The sequence below is a fragment of the Heteronotia binoei genome, chromosome 1 (assembly GCF_032191835.1).
Source record: "Heteronotia binoei isolate CCM8104 ecotype False Entrance Well chromosome 1, APGP_CSIRO_Hbin_v1, whole genome shotgun sequence".
Lineage (NCBI taxonomy): Eukaryota > Metazoa > Chordata > Lepidosauria > Squamata > Gekkonidae > Heteronotia > Heteronotia binoei.
The window spans coordinates 193,268,153-193,282,866 of NC_083223.1; the positions used below are offsets into that span (position 1 = coordinate 193,268,153).

The following is a 14,714-nucleotide window of genomic DNA, read 5'->3' on the forward strand; positions in this document are numbered from 1 at the left end:
TTTTTCTGGCAACTTCCATAAACAATGGCACAGTACTATAATTCCGGTAAATTTAAATTTTATCATTTCAATAGTCACTTAGGATTATTTTAAAATATTACAGATTATAATGTATATTACTAACCATTGTTGCAATTAGGACCGCATCCTCAAGATCATGAGTTGTTGACCTTGCAAAAACAGAAAAAAGAGGGAAGGAAAAACAGATGGACGTGTGTAAGAAAAATAAAAGTGAGTCTTATTATTGCACATTGGCGCAAAAGAGAGGTCTAGGCTATTTACAGGCAAGGTATTTGCGGCAGATTAAATTATCTATTTTGGAAAACATCAGAATTGTAGAAACAAAGATTTCCGATAAGGTGCGGAGGGGCGAGAGAGACAAGCGAAATCTGCAGAGGCACTGACTGCCATAACGAGTTTCGCGGGTGGGCGTCGTTGAGTGTCCCTTACCCGGTGGCAACACTGAATGCCTCTAGCTTTTGTTTGTTTGGTTTTTTAACCAGAGGGGACAGCATTAAGTATCAGTGTTGCCTCAGCCTGCCAGACGGAGTCACCCAGCCCCAGGTGCTTCCGCCGGCCCCTGCGAAGCGAGCTCCACCTGAGCCCTCCTCATCCCACCCGCTGGTAGCGGAGCAGAGCGCGCGAGCCTCATAAACTCCCGCCTCTGCGTTGACGAAGCCCAGGCAGCCTCAGCGACTTGCCTCGCCGTTCGCCAGTCAGGCAAGCTGGAGGACCGAGTCTCCTTTGCCCACAATGCACCGCGACAGGCAGCCTTTGAAAAAGCGGCGCGGCTCCTTCAAGATGGCGGAGTTGGATCAGCTGCCTGACGAGAGTAAGTAGCGACCTGTGCCCCTTAGCTGTGCCCCGTTGCCAGTCCTTCTTATACCACCGCTCCTAGAAGAGCGGTTCCGGGTACGGGACCTTCAAGCTGTTCCCTTTTCTTGACCTAGTGCTACAGTTGCGCTTGCTGCTTGCTCTGTAGCCTGCTGCTATCGCTGTTGTTATGGGCGCCGGAGCCGTGCGGGGCCGGAGCCACAGTCTCCTTCCTCAGTCCCTAGCCCGGCCTAGCTCCGCTCTGCGTTCCCCGACAGCTGGTCTCTTGAGCTCCCTTCTCGGGGAGACCAGCAAAGTAGGGCCGGAAGCCGCTGTTATATAACCTCTGCTTTTCCTCTCTGGGGTGAGCCGCGCCCTGTACCCCCAAGACCTAGCGCAGGCCGGGCAGTGTCACTGATGGGCAGGGAGAGTGGCACGCCTTTCAAGCTCGGCAGCTTTGTGTTTTGTTTAGGGCGCTGGGTGGCACTGACATTGCACCTTTTTAGTGCAGAGAGACTGCAGGCAGTGCAGCATAAGCTCCGTCCTGTCTTGGGCATCCTGCTCTTGGGGGTTGACGTGACATTTACCTTCATTGGATTTAAGGATCTTGTTTCCTGCCTTCTAGAGTAAAAACAAAACAAAATGCTGCTTAGGAAAGAGTTTCTTCATATGGATAAATAAGACTTTATTTCTGACTCTCTGGCCCTATCATTAGGAATCGCCAAGGACAACTCCTCCCCACCCCCAGCCTTTTCATGTAACGTATTTTAATACATATTAATATGTCTAAGATATTCGCTTAAACAAAGAGACATGCTTCCTGTTATGTGACTTGGATTGGCATGTATATTGCACCTGAGGGGAAAAGTAGATACATTGTACTTGAGTGGCACTGGCTGTATGGTTCACCTGGTTTGTCTAGGCATTGTTTTGTATGGGTAGCAAAACCAAGGATACATTTCCATTGAGAGAAGTATTTTGGCAGAACTTGTTTATGGTATATTTCATTGTTGAGCAAAGACTACAGGGGGAAAGGGTGTCTCATATTTAGCACCCATCCAAGAAACTATAGTATGGGTAAAGAACATACCTTCCATGTATACTTGAATAGGAATCATTAGCACAGTGGCCAGAGCCATGTACCAGAATGCAAAGTGATACACATACTTCATACTTAGACCTACAGCCATCTTGATGTTACACAAAACAGTGGTATATGAAAGAGAGTAAAAGAGCACTTGCGGGTAAATAATGAATTGCTTGTGAAGTATTTGTATGCAAACTGTAAACATTTGAAGTACTAAAACGAGCATTCTAAAATGCATATTTAATGCTTTTGAAATTATAATTAGTACATAGAAGGGCATCAGATCCAATGTGAAAATATACCACAGCATGATAAAAGTAGTTTCAGTTTACAATATATATAGCAGACCACAGCAGTAAACTTTGAAATAACTACTTGTATAATAATGGTTTGAATATACTGTTACCATAGTTAGTAAAAAAAGTGTTCAAAATGTTTTGTAAACACACATTTTAGGATCATAGTGAAATATGGCTTTGTTTTCTGGTCCATGATCCTGTATTAAGATTGAATATTTCAAGGATGTTCCTTTGCCTTTTAGAAAGAGACTCAGGCATGCCATTTGCAAAACTTGCACATTGAACAGAGAGATAATATGACATAGCATATCTAAACATATTTGCATGAATGTGTGCAAGTTATTTGCATCTGCTTTTATGTTAAGTGTAAAATTATAAGGCTGGGATAGTCTGAAAGCCAATACAAAAAACAAAACTGTGATATACAGGCAAACAGTGTATAATCAAACTTTTAAAAGTCATATAATTTAAAGAGGTACAACTCTACAACAGGTCCATTCACAATGAGCACCCAGGTATAAGCTCATTTCGTCAAGTCCAAAGACTTCCTTAGGAGTATCTGGAGTATCCCTATTTTCTCCAAGGTTATCAGCCTCTTATTTCAATTTTGTTATAAATGCTTCCTTCAGTGTCTTAACTTTCTTCAAAACTTCTTATCCTGAAATTAAGCCATGGTAATTATAATAAGATTCAACACAAAGCTGAATGAAAGTGGAAAGTTCTTAAATATATAATGTTACCAAGAACTTACCTCTCATCAATTAAGTGTTAATATTTATAATGAGGGCAAGCCAGTCACTAAACTTCTTTTTAACCAGATGTAAAAGCCTTCTAGAATTTTGCTGGCAAAATGCTCTCTGCGCTGTTTATAAGCAATGCTCTTATCTGCTGCTTGTAAAAATGAACTTTTCCTTTGAGTTCTTAGAGTACTTTTGGGAAACTCCTGATCCCAGAAAGCTACCACTGATGCTGTTTTTTTCCTGGCTGCCTTCTTTTAACCAAATACACTTTTAGTACACAGAGCTATTTAGTCTGTATCATACTACCATTTTAGAGGAAGTTTCCTGGCATCCCTGGAGTTCAAAGAATACCTGCTAGAACCCTCTAATTTAGCTTGTTTAAGCCATGGGTAATCTAGAAAGACAGTATTGTATGGTTAGCATGTCAAACTACAACCAAAGAGACCTTAGTTCAAATTCTACTCTGCATGAAGGTTTTTAAAATGCTTGAACCAGCCTGTGGATTTTCACTTGTTCCAAAAAGTGAAATAGATTATGTAAAATAAACCAATATGCATACAGCCTAATTTATTCAGTTTGTAGAACGCAAAGGAGTGTTTACAGAATGTATAACTTTTAAAGCACAGAATCCATACAATACTCTTTTTCTAGTCCAGGGGTAGCCAAACTGGCTCAGGAGCCACATGTGGCTCTTTTACACATATTGTATGGCTCTCAAAACCCCCAGCACCCCATCCGCTAGCTTGGAGAAGGTATTTCTCTCTTGAAATCACTTCTCCAAACAAAGCCAGCTGGCGACTTGGAGAATGCATTTAAAATTAAAGTTTCCTTCCTTCCTTCCTTCCTTCCTTCCTTCCTTCCTTCCTTCCTTCCTTCCTTCCTTCCTTCCTTCCTTCCTTCCTTCCTTCCTTCCTTCCTTCCTTCCTTCCTTCCTTCCTTCCTTCCTTCCTTCCTTCCTTCATCTGACATTCACGTCTTGTACCTCTCAAACATCTGATGTTTTTTCTATGTAGCTCTCTGGCTCACTTCGTCTACTACTTTTGCATTCTGACTCTAAACATCTTTACTTAGAAATGCTTTCCATTTAAATTTTAAAAAGTAGTCTAGGAAAATAACCTAGTAGTCAGATGTTGTAGGTGTTGATTCCGTACACCATGAACTACTGTTGCACCAACACTTACGGCTGGGAAAACTAGTTGTGGCCTTCTTAGAGTAAGCTTCTGTACTGTTGTGAGCCCTACAGATTGTTTTTTCCTGTTACTCTCTTTCACTTAGACTTGACTTGGGCTAGCTGTTTTATGCAGTTTGAGCAGCAAATCTGTATGCTGTGCAACATAGGGCTTCACTGTTGGCACACGTAAGATGACCTTGTCAAATTTTGTCAATTGATCATGTTCAAATAATCCACAAAGCCAAGAATGCCACTATGTAGGTAGATACTGATATATGTAGGTAGATATTGATATATTACCATATGATATAATGTGTTAGTAAAACCAGGGGTAATGACTTCTTGCCCCAGACATCAAGAGAAAAGTTAGTAGTATGGCACAGTTTCTCCTACTGACAACCTTCCATAATTTCAGGCTTCAAAACAGGAACTCAAGCAATCACCCACAGTAAATGTTGCTGCCTTAAAACAACCATAATTCCATCTTGCTTGCTCCTGGAACCAAGAAATACCCCTTTCTTATGATTTTGCTTCTGCCAAAGAATTGGTCAGTTGCTGATTTGGTTTTATAATTTAGTGAAGGTATCAAACCTATTGATGAGCCAGTTATCTTTTTTGTAGTTCTAAAAAAGTTAACATTAAAAAGTCTTGAAAATTATATTTTATTTTTTAGCTTCCTTCTTACCACTGTAATGTCTGCCTCCTAGCCCTCAACCTGATCCTGTTTATGTAGAGTCTTGCATAGGTGGTAGGAAAGGTAGGAAGACTCATCAAGCCCACAGATTATTATCCTTTCTTGCTGATCTATGTGGGACAAATGATACTGGCCAGCATAGCCAGAAACATATTAAAAGAGACTATGTGGTTCTAGGTAAGAAGGTGAAGGACCTGGGAGTGCAGGTTGTGTTTTCATTAGTTCTTCATGTCAAAGGCTGTAGCTTAGGAAGGGAAAGAAGAATACTGCAAATAAATGACTGACTACGTAGATGGTGTCATCAGGAAAGGTTTGGATTTTTGGATCATGGCTTATGAGCCAGTTTGGTGTAGTGGTTAAGTGCACGAGCTCTTATCTGGGAGAATTGGGTTTGATTCCCCACTCCTCCATTTGCTGAGATGGCCTTGGGTCAGCCATAGTTTTCATAGACACTGTCCTTGAAAGGGCAGCTGCTGTAAAGCACTCTCAGCCCCACCTACCTCACAGGGTGTTTGTTGTGGGGGGAGCGGAGGTAGAGGAGATTGTGACCGCTCTGAGACTCTGAGGTTCAGAGTATGGGGTGGGATATAAATCCAAAATAATCTTCATCTTCTTCTTTCAAGATTAAGCTCTTCTATCGGGAGATGGTTTGCACCTCATAAGGGTAGTTTGGTAAGAGCCTTGAAAACCTAATAAGGAGGGCTTTAAACGAAATAATATGGGGGAATGAGACAAAAATTAAAATCCTAGTATGATGCCAATAACTGGAGATAAGAGCACTAAAGTTTTGCTGGGAGTGGCACGTATGCTAGGTAACATTAATGTGCAAGTAAGTACAGAAACAAAAACCTCAGGGTGCATAAAACATGGATTCCAGTGTCTCTACAATAATACACAGAGTATGAGGAACAAGCAGGAGAAACTGGAAGTCCTGATACAGGATGGGACTGTGACCTAATAGGCATTACTGAAACTTGTGGGATGACACTCACAATTGGAATATTAGGATTGAGGGATACAACTTGTTTAGAAGGGAGAGACAAATAAGGAAGGGGGAGGAGTCACATTATATGTAAAGAAGGTATATACTTGTGAGGAAATATGTGAATCTGATCATGGAAGTTCCGTAGAGCATCTCTAGGTAAAAATGAAAGGAATAAGAAATAATAGTGATATTATGGTGAGGACCTGCTATAGACTACCAAGCCAGGCAGAGTACTTATGTGAGACACTCCTAGAATAGAATACAAAGTTCTCAAAAAGACAGGACATAGTAGTCATGGGAGATTTCAATTACCTGGATATCCGATGGAAGTCCAACTCTGAAAAATGAAAGGTCAAAAAAATTCCTGATTTGTCTTACTGAAAACTTAATTTTCCAGAAAGTGGAGGGAAACAAAGGGATCTGCTATCTTGAACTTGATTCTCACCAACAGGGAAGAACTGGTTGATGAGATGGAAGTAGTGGGCATTCTTGGTAGCAGTAATTTTGTGATTTTGGAATTTACAGTCTTGGGGAAGGGAAAAGCTGTACGTAATCAGGCATATTTGGACTTCAGGAAAGAAAATTTTGACAAACTTAAAGTTATGCTGGGCAGAATTCCATGGTCAGAAATACTTAAAGGGAATTCAAGAGGGATAGGAGTTTCTTAAAAGTGAAATATTGAAGGCACAATCACAAATGATTCCTATGAGATGGAAAAATGGGAGGAGTCTAAAGAAGCCAAGGTGGCTCAATAAACAACATTCTAAGGACTTGAAAAATAAAGAAGACTCATTTAGGAAATGGAAGGCGAACCTTATAACCAAGAATGAATATAAACAAATAACCAGTGCTTGTAGAGAGAAAGTTAGGAGAGCTAAAGATCAGTATGAGCTTAGGCTAGCAAGAGATGCTTTTTAAAAAAGGGTCCTTCTCCTATGTTCAAAGTAAGAAAAAGAGCAAGGATGTGGTAGGGCCATTGCAGGAACAGGAAAGTGAAATTGTAACAGGTAATTGAACTGCTCAATTCCTACTTTTCCTCAGTATTCTCTTGTGAGGAAAAAGATACTCAATGTGGCAAAAACAGAGCACATAATGAGAGAAGGAAGTTGTAGCCTAGGATCAGCATAGGGTAGTAAATAAATACATAATTTCATTTAAAGAAACTAAGTCCTTGGGGCCAGATGAACTTCATCCAAGGGTTCTAAAAGAACTTGTAGACAAAATTTCTGAGCCTCTGTCCATAATTTCTGAGAATTCTTGGAGAACAGGTGAGGTGCTGGAAGATTGAAGGCAGACAAATATCATCCCCATCTTCAAAAAGGGAGGAAAGGAGGATCTGGATAACTACCAATGTGTCGGCTTGACGTCTATATCTGGAAAAGTTTTAGAATAAATCATCAAACAGTCAGTCCTTTAGAAAGGATGGCTCTGATTACTAAGAGTCAGAATGGGTTTCTCAAGAACAATTCATGTCAGACCAACCTTAACTCTTTTTCTGAGAAAGTTACTACCTTGCTGGATCAGGGGAATGCAGTAGACATAATTGATCTTGATTTCAGTAAGGCTTTTGATAAGGTTTCACATAATATTCTTGTTGACAAATTGGTAAAATGTGGTTTGGATCTCATTGCTGTTGGTTGGATCTGTAACTGGCTGACAGATTGCACCCAAAGAGTGCTTGTGAATGGTTCCTCATCCTCCTGTTTTGTTCAGTATCTTTATAAATGATTTGGATGAAGGAATAGAGGGGATGCTTAATAAATCTGCAGATGATACTAAATTGGGAGGGTAGAAAATACAGCAGAAGACAGAGTCAGGATACAGGATGATCTTGACAGGCTGGAAAACTGGGCTAAAACAAATAAAATGAATTTTAACAGGGATAAACGTAAACTTCTGCATTTAAATAGAAAAAATCAAATGCATAGTTATAAGATGGAGGAGACTTGCTGATTCTATGAACTTAGGCAGCTCATGAGGAGAGCGTGAAGGGTTGCATCAGTGCTCAGTTCTCCTGAACCTTTCTTACATGCCCAGGAAATCTGTTTTTTTTTTTCCATCTTAAAACAGCTATGCCAGTATAATAGGATCTATTCAAATAAGCTTAGGTAAACACAGGGAAGTAGTGTAGTTTTCTCCTTATATTCCTTAAATCTACTAGCCACTTCCACATGTAAAGGAATATACTAAACTCCAATTTACCTAGGCAGACAGTCCAAGAATATGTTCACCAAATCAATGTCTGGCATCTCCAAAAAAGGGTCCAGGCAAATAGGTGTGAAAAACCTCAGCTTAAGACCCTGGAGAGCTGCTGTCAGTCTGAGTAGACAATACTAATACTGACTTTGATGGACCAAGGGTCTGATTCAGTATAAGGCAGCTTCATATGTCCATTTATTAGTCTTTAGGGTGCAGTGGAACTCTTTATTGTTCTTGAAGCTGTAAATTAATATAGCTCCCTTCCTGATATATATACAAGGCATATATAGGCCATTTTGACCTTGGTTTCACAGTGGCATCCCATGAGAAGGTATGGCTTTGTGAGGGCACTAATTTTTTTCTTGGAATATAGTGTTTTTTCATAGGATTATAGATTTCTGGAACAGAACTTCTTGGCTGGGAGCAAGCCTCATTTTGGGCAAGAGCTCATAGGAGCAGAGCTCCAGAACCTCTAAATTTTATTGTGCTCTTTCTCCCCCCCCCCTCCCCAATTGCTTCTGGCCTCCATTGTTCAAACCCCCTTTGAGAGTTTTGCTGAACTCTAAGATTTTACAAACTTTCTCATTTTTCCCCCCACAAAAAAATGGGAAAATAACCAAACATTATAAAGCAGACAGATGGAAATCTTCATCATGCCACTGTGGCCACATAGGAGAAAGTAATTTAAAAGTAATTCAAGAAGCATTTTAAGGTAGGTGCTGAGCTGATATAATTTAGTACACCTTCCAGTGATGTCAGGGGTGTGTGGCATGTGCAAATGAGTGGTGCTAATGTGTGGTGCTAAATGACTCTTTTTCTATTAAATGACCCTTGGTTGGGAGCCATAATAGTTAAGCAAATTTAGTTCTGTTGTTACCAGAGTCCCTCTTCCCAGATATATGCTGTCTTCTCTGGCTCCATGAATTCTCTTTGGTCGCCATTTTAGGAGCTAGCAGGGCCATGCTTTGGAGAAGATGATCCAAGGCTCTCCTCAGGCCACATCTCCACAGAAGTTGGGCACCCACCAAAATCTGTCAATTTAATTTCATCATCAAGGACAAGTCTTTCCAAATACAAAATCTAATTACTATTGCACAACCAGGTGTGCTTGATTGCATGTTTGACTTTATCTGAATGTCTCCTCCCAGCCTGACTCAGGCATGGGTGAAGACTCCACCCTGCTAGCTCTTTTGTCCACCCTGCCTAGAGGCAATCACTTTTTGTTACCTTTCTGGGAAGCCCCCCTTCCTAAATCCATCAAAATTAGGAAACTCAGAGCTTCTTATCCTGGACTCACTTTGAATTCCTGACTTTTACAGTTACTTCTCTTGATATTCTGTTGTGATTGCCCTTATAACTTTCAGACCGATTTCCCACTCACCTTACGCTGCTCTCACGTTCATCTTCTCAGCATGACTTCCTTCCAATTTCACATCTGCTCCCAGGGCTGCAGCAAGCATCGGTGTTTTCGCGTAGCAAACAGAAACTGTTTTTTAGCGGTTTCTGTTTGCTGCATCAAAGCGCTGATGCTTGCTGCAGCCCCAGGGCAGATAGTGTGAAATCAGAAGGAAGCCCTGCTGAGAAGACAAGCGTGAGAGCAGCGTAAGGTGAGTGGGAAATCGGTCTCACTGTTTTGTCAGCCAAAATTATGCAGTCTCACCCCTTTGCTGGCTCAAAAGCTGCCCTCTTCTGGAACCAGCAAATCTTACTATTTTCTTGAGACCTTTGGAAGCTCTGTTTCAAGTCTCCTACCCTGAATCTCTGGATCATCCAAACAGACAATGTTCTCTACCCAGCTCAGCAGACTGAGGATAGGTAAACTCTGTTCACTCCCTTTCTCTTAAAAATTCTCCTTTTCTTTAAATTCTACTTCCTCCACACACACACTTCTCTTTGTGACCAGTCCCTGATGTGGAATTCCCACTCAGCCACAGGTTTGATTCTCATTTACTTTATCTCTTCTCATGCAGCTCTTCATATTCATATCCCTCTGAACAAAACAATTGTGCTGTTCTTATGCTTGCGTACCTTTTGCCAGTTGTTTTATGGTTACTGGCAGCCTGTAAGAGGCACTTTGAGCATTGCTGTAAGAGGCACTTTGAGCATTGCTTACTTATTATGCAAATAAAAATTCCTAAATCAGGTGTTCTGCTCCCCCTTAATTGACGAGTATGTCAGTTGTCCAAGCTAGCCAGGCTGTGGAAGTGGGAAGAGCTTAATTCCCCCAATCTGGTTTTGGGGAAGTATGCCAAACTCAAGTCCACACATACTGATATACCTGAAAGGGAGTACAGTGGTGACACTATAGCATAGGTATATTCTCACTGGTTCCTTACTAATACAGAAAAAATAAGTTGGATATCTGGGATCTACATTGCAATCTATGATTCTACTGTGAGACATATTGTACTTTGTAATGACTTCATATTACTAATTGCAGGTTCATCAGCAAAAGCCCTGGTGAGCTTGAAAGGTAAGACATGCTTATTTTTTTGGTTACAGCAATAATGAACATGGCAGTCACAAATGTAAATGAAATTTAATGGCAGCTCATTCCATATGTGTGAAAGTAAGGTTGTCTGAATTACAGTTACTGTGGATGAAGTAGGCTAGGCACCAACAAATTCAGGAGACTTTAGAGAAAAAGTAGCCCATGTCTTGTGGCCCTCATAACTTATGTATGATGCACAATAAATTTGCATGTCTATTTTACAACATGCTTGCAATGAAATAGACACATTTGTGTTTCTTAAACTTGGTGATTACATACAGTTTTCATATACAAAGTAGAGATATGAAGGCTCAGAAAAGAGATTTTTAGGACAAAATTAAGTGCAAATGAAAATTGCTAGAAAATTGCTAAATCTTGCCCCCATCCCCATCCAGGGCTCATCTTTCAGCCAAGCTCTGATATCAGCTGCAAATTTTGCTAGGAAAAAAATACTTCAGGGAAGAGGGGAGAGCCATAGTATGTGAGTGATAGGTCTCAGGGAGAGCGGGTTAGAAATGAAGTAAGTAAAAGGTACAGAGAAGATTTAGTTTTCCTTACCCATGAGTCATTTTGCTTTGAAAATTAAATATACCCTGCCTTGACCTGGATAGCCCAGGCAAGCCCAGTCTCATCAGATTGGAAGCTAAGCAGGGTAAACTGCCATTAATACTTGGATGGGAGACTGTCTTTGAAATACCCAGTTGGGAGGCTGGTGCAAGCTGTTTCAACCACCTCCCTAAATATCCTCCATGCCCCCAGTAGGGGTCTTTCAGGTGTGCATGCATACACACACACATGAAAAACACAAAAAACCCACAAGCAAAAAAAAGAAAGAAAATTAAATATACCCCCATTCCTTGCTTTCCATGTGACTGTGGCCAACAAAAACATAGTTACAGTATTAATATTGCAAATTTTTATTTTCTATTTGTAATGGCATTTAGAATGGTTATTCTGCTTGTTTCACATATGTGGAAGCAACTGTATTTATGGCATTTGACTTGTTCATAACAGAGGGAAGTTTATCCAACACATGGAATGAAAAATTCACTTCTCTGCAGAAAACACCCATTTGGAAAGGCAAGAATGCAGGAGCTACAGTAGAAATGGTAAGGGATTCAGTAAACATGCATAACATTAGGGTGAAAGGTGATATGATCACCTTTTCAAGTACCTGAAGCGTTATCATATAGAAGATGATGCAGAGTTGTTTTCTGTTGCCCCAGAAGGCTGGACCAGAACCAATAGGTTGAAATTATATCAAAAGTTTTTGACTAAACATTAGGAAGAACTTCTTGACAGAGCGGTTCCCCAGTGGAACAGGCTTCCTTGGGAGGTGATGGGCTCTCCTTCTTTGGAGGTTTTTAAACAGAGGCTCAATGGCCATCTGACAGCAGTGCTGATTCTGTGAACTTAGGGGAGATACTTGTGAATTTCCTGCATAGTGCAGGGGGTTGGACCAGATGACTCTGGAGGTCCCTTCCAACTCTATGATTCTATGATTGATCTATACTAAGTCTGCTGATAATTTTAGCTTTCAATTGATGTTTTTTATATTTTGAAATTTTGAGGTTATACTGAAGTTGCTTTTTCAAAGCTCTGAAGTTTTAATGTTGTCATCAAAGCGAAGACTGCAGTCCTATATGTGCTTTCGTCAGAGGAAACCCCACTGAACTCACTAAAACTCAGTAAATATGCACAGCATTACAGTGAAAGGTCCTCTTATTCTGTGCCCTTGGATATATCACCTATGCCAGGGGCGTCATACTCATTATGAGGGCCGGATCTGACCTAAATGAGACCTCCTTGGGCTGGGCCATGTGTGTCATAAATGTAATGCCAGGTAGCAGAGATAAACTTTATAAAGGCCACAGACAAACACAATCAAATATTTTTTTAAAAAAAAAGAAAACCCCTTAAAATATGCTTAAAAGATTAGCAGTGTTTTATTGATTTAACAATTTCTCGTAACTGACACCTCTTGCTCTGAATTATTGCATCAAAAACTGGAGACAATATCTGCGCTGTAGCAATCTTGAGTATGCTCTTCAGGTGTGTGTAAGCTGCAAACCTATTTTTGATTTATTGAGTTCATTATAGAAATCTCATGGTCAATACTTTGAGCCTAAGACCCAGGGGAAAACGTGAAATGGCTGAGCATTGTGAGCTTTTCTACATAAGTTGCTTCATGTGCTGATCAGCCAGTGTAGAAAACAGAGGCTTTGCTCTGTAGCTTCTGTGAAATTGAGCAAGCCTGGCAAAGCGAGCTGTGATGCAGAAGGAAGCAGATGACAGTGAGTTGCTCGGGCCACATGATAGGAGCCTTCCGGGGGTTTGATCCATCCCTCAGGCCACATGTTTGACACCCCTGACCTATGCTTTTTTCCCACTGTTGCAGTCTGAAATTATTTTTAAAAGCCTATCTTTCCCCCTCACTCATTTCATTAAACACTCAGATAAATCAATTGACTGAAACAACAAAAGCCAATGGGAATCTTGCAGTACAAATCTCTGCAGAGTTACTCAGGTTTAAACAGGAGTATTCTCCTTGAGATTGCACTGTTACCTGGAAAAAAAAAATCTAATGACCATCCCTGGGCCGAAGGAGACTAAATATCAGAATACTAGGGTACGGGCATTCTCAATCGTGGCCCCTACCCTATGGAACCGACTCCCCGAGGAGGTGCGGGCCCTGCGGAACCTTGATCAGTTCCGCAGGGCCTGCGAGACCGCCCTTTTTAAGCTTGCACACCTGGACTGCTAAGAAGATCGGCAATTAAGGATCCGCCAATGCGGTTTGAAGACCTATACCGCTGAATAATTGTACTTACTAGATTGTTTTAATGCTGTTAAGTTAGTGTCTACTGTTTTATTGTTAAATTTCAAGGCTTTTTAATCACTGTATGTTTTTATAAAATGTTGTTGGCCGCCCTGAACCTGCCGAGGTGGGGAGGGCGGGATAGAAATAAAATTATTATTATTATTATTATACAAAAATAACTGCTAAGCTCATTGCCATGTAACTGGTAAATTTCTTAAATATATATGTATTTATTACTTTAGCATATGTGATTACTATTATTTGAACTTTTATCACACTGTCTTTTCTTTTGTGTTGTAGTTCATATTTAAATTATTTGTCTGAGAAAGCTTCTTTAGTCACGAGCGGAGCATGGTCATAGCCAGGGGGGATTTCTGTAAGCAATTTTAGCAATTGTTAGCTACCTTCAGTGCTATATACAGGGCTTTTTTGAGCAGGAATGCACAGGAACACAGTTCTGGCTGGCTTGGTGTCGGGGTGTGGCCTAATATGCAAATGAGTTCCTGTTGGACTTTTTCTACACAAAAGCACTCTCGCTCCCTCCTTCCTTCCCTCTCCTCCCTGTATAATATATATATGCAGAGAGAGAGAAAGAAAGGAGGGGCTTTTTTGTAGCCGAAATTCCTTTGCATATTAGGCCACACCACCTTGATGTAGCCAGTTCTCCAAGAGCTTATAAGGCCTACTGTAAGCTCCAGGAGGATTGGCTACATCAGGGGGTTGCAGCTTAATATGCAAAGGAGTTCCTGCTACAAAAAAGCCCTATAAATATATATGTGTGTGTGTATATATATAAAATATCAGAAAAGAGGGATATACATCCCCTATATTAATAATTTTAACATCATGGGAAAAATTCTAAAGGTGTACCTTTTCGTTGGATTGAAATTCATGAAGAGCTTTTCACATGATCTATGGATCCACTTCTTTGCTGCACTGAATAATCTGATGTACTGAATTTTCTCTTTGCTGCTGTGAAATCCTCTTAGAAATTAAGAAGCCCAGAAGATGTGGGATCCTAGTACAACTTCCCTGAATCTCTGAATGTAGTCTATGGCCTATTTTGTCCTCTGAGCAACATGTGTCTTATTACATGGAGAAGCAGAAATTGTGAAAACGTATACAATTCTGATGCTGGGGAGAGTGGTCTTGGAGTTTTGTTATGTTATTATCCTTAATAATTTATATAGTCTTTAAGTATTTACAGTTCATACTCTTAACCCACTACACTACAACAATTTGCTGAATCTTCCAGGGCAAGACACCAGAACAGAGCAAGCACAGAGATCAATGACTCTTTTTGCTTGCCAGCTTACTAGAGTAAGTGGGTAGAAAAGCCTGCAGCCTGTCGTAATTGCTGCCACTAGGCTATTGCACTTAGAATTTCCTAAGTCATGTCATGGGAGTGCCAACA

The 14,714-nt window shown here is 40.6% G+C and overlaps 1 protein-coding gene across 2 annotated transcripts in view; it reads left to right on the forward strand.

Annotated features, from left to right (window-relative positions):
• The first annotated feature begins 676 nt into the window (after positions 1 to 676).
• LIN9 (lin-9 DREAM MuvB core complex component) overlaps positions 677 to 14,714 on the forward strand; it is a 42,805-nt gene continuing 28,767 nt past the window's right edge. For both annotated transcript variants that reach the window (XM_060245547.1, XM_060245555.1), the window contains exons 1-3: positions 677 to 832; positions 10,429 to 10,461; positions 11,494 to 11,588. In XM_060245547.1, coding sequence (XP_060101530.1) covers positions 754 to 832; positions 10,429 to 10,461; positions 11,494 to 11,588 — 207 coding nt within the window. In that variant the 5' untranslated portion in view covers positions 677 to 753. The remainder of the gene's footprint in view (positions 833 to 10,428; positions 10,462 to 11,493; positions 11,589 to 14,714) is intronic.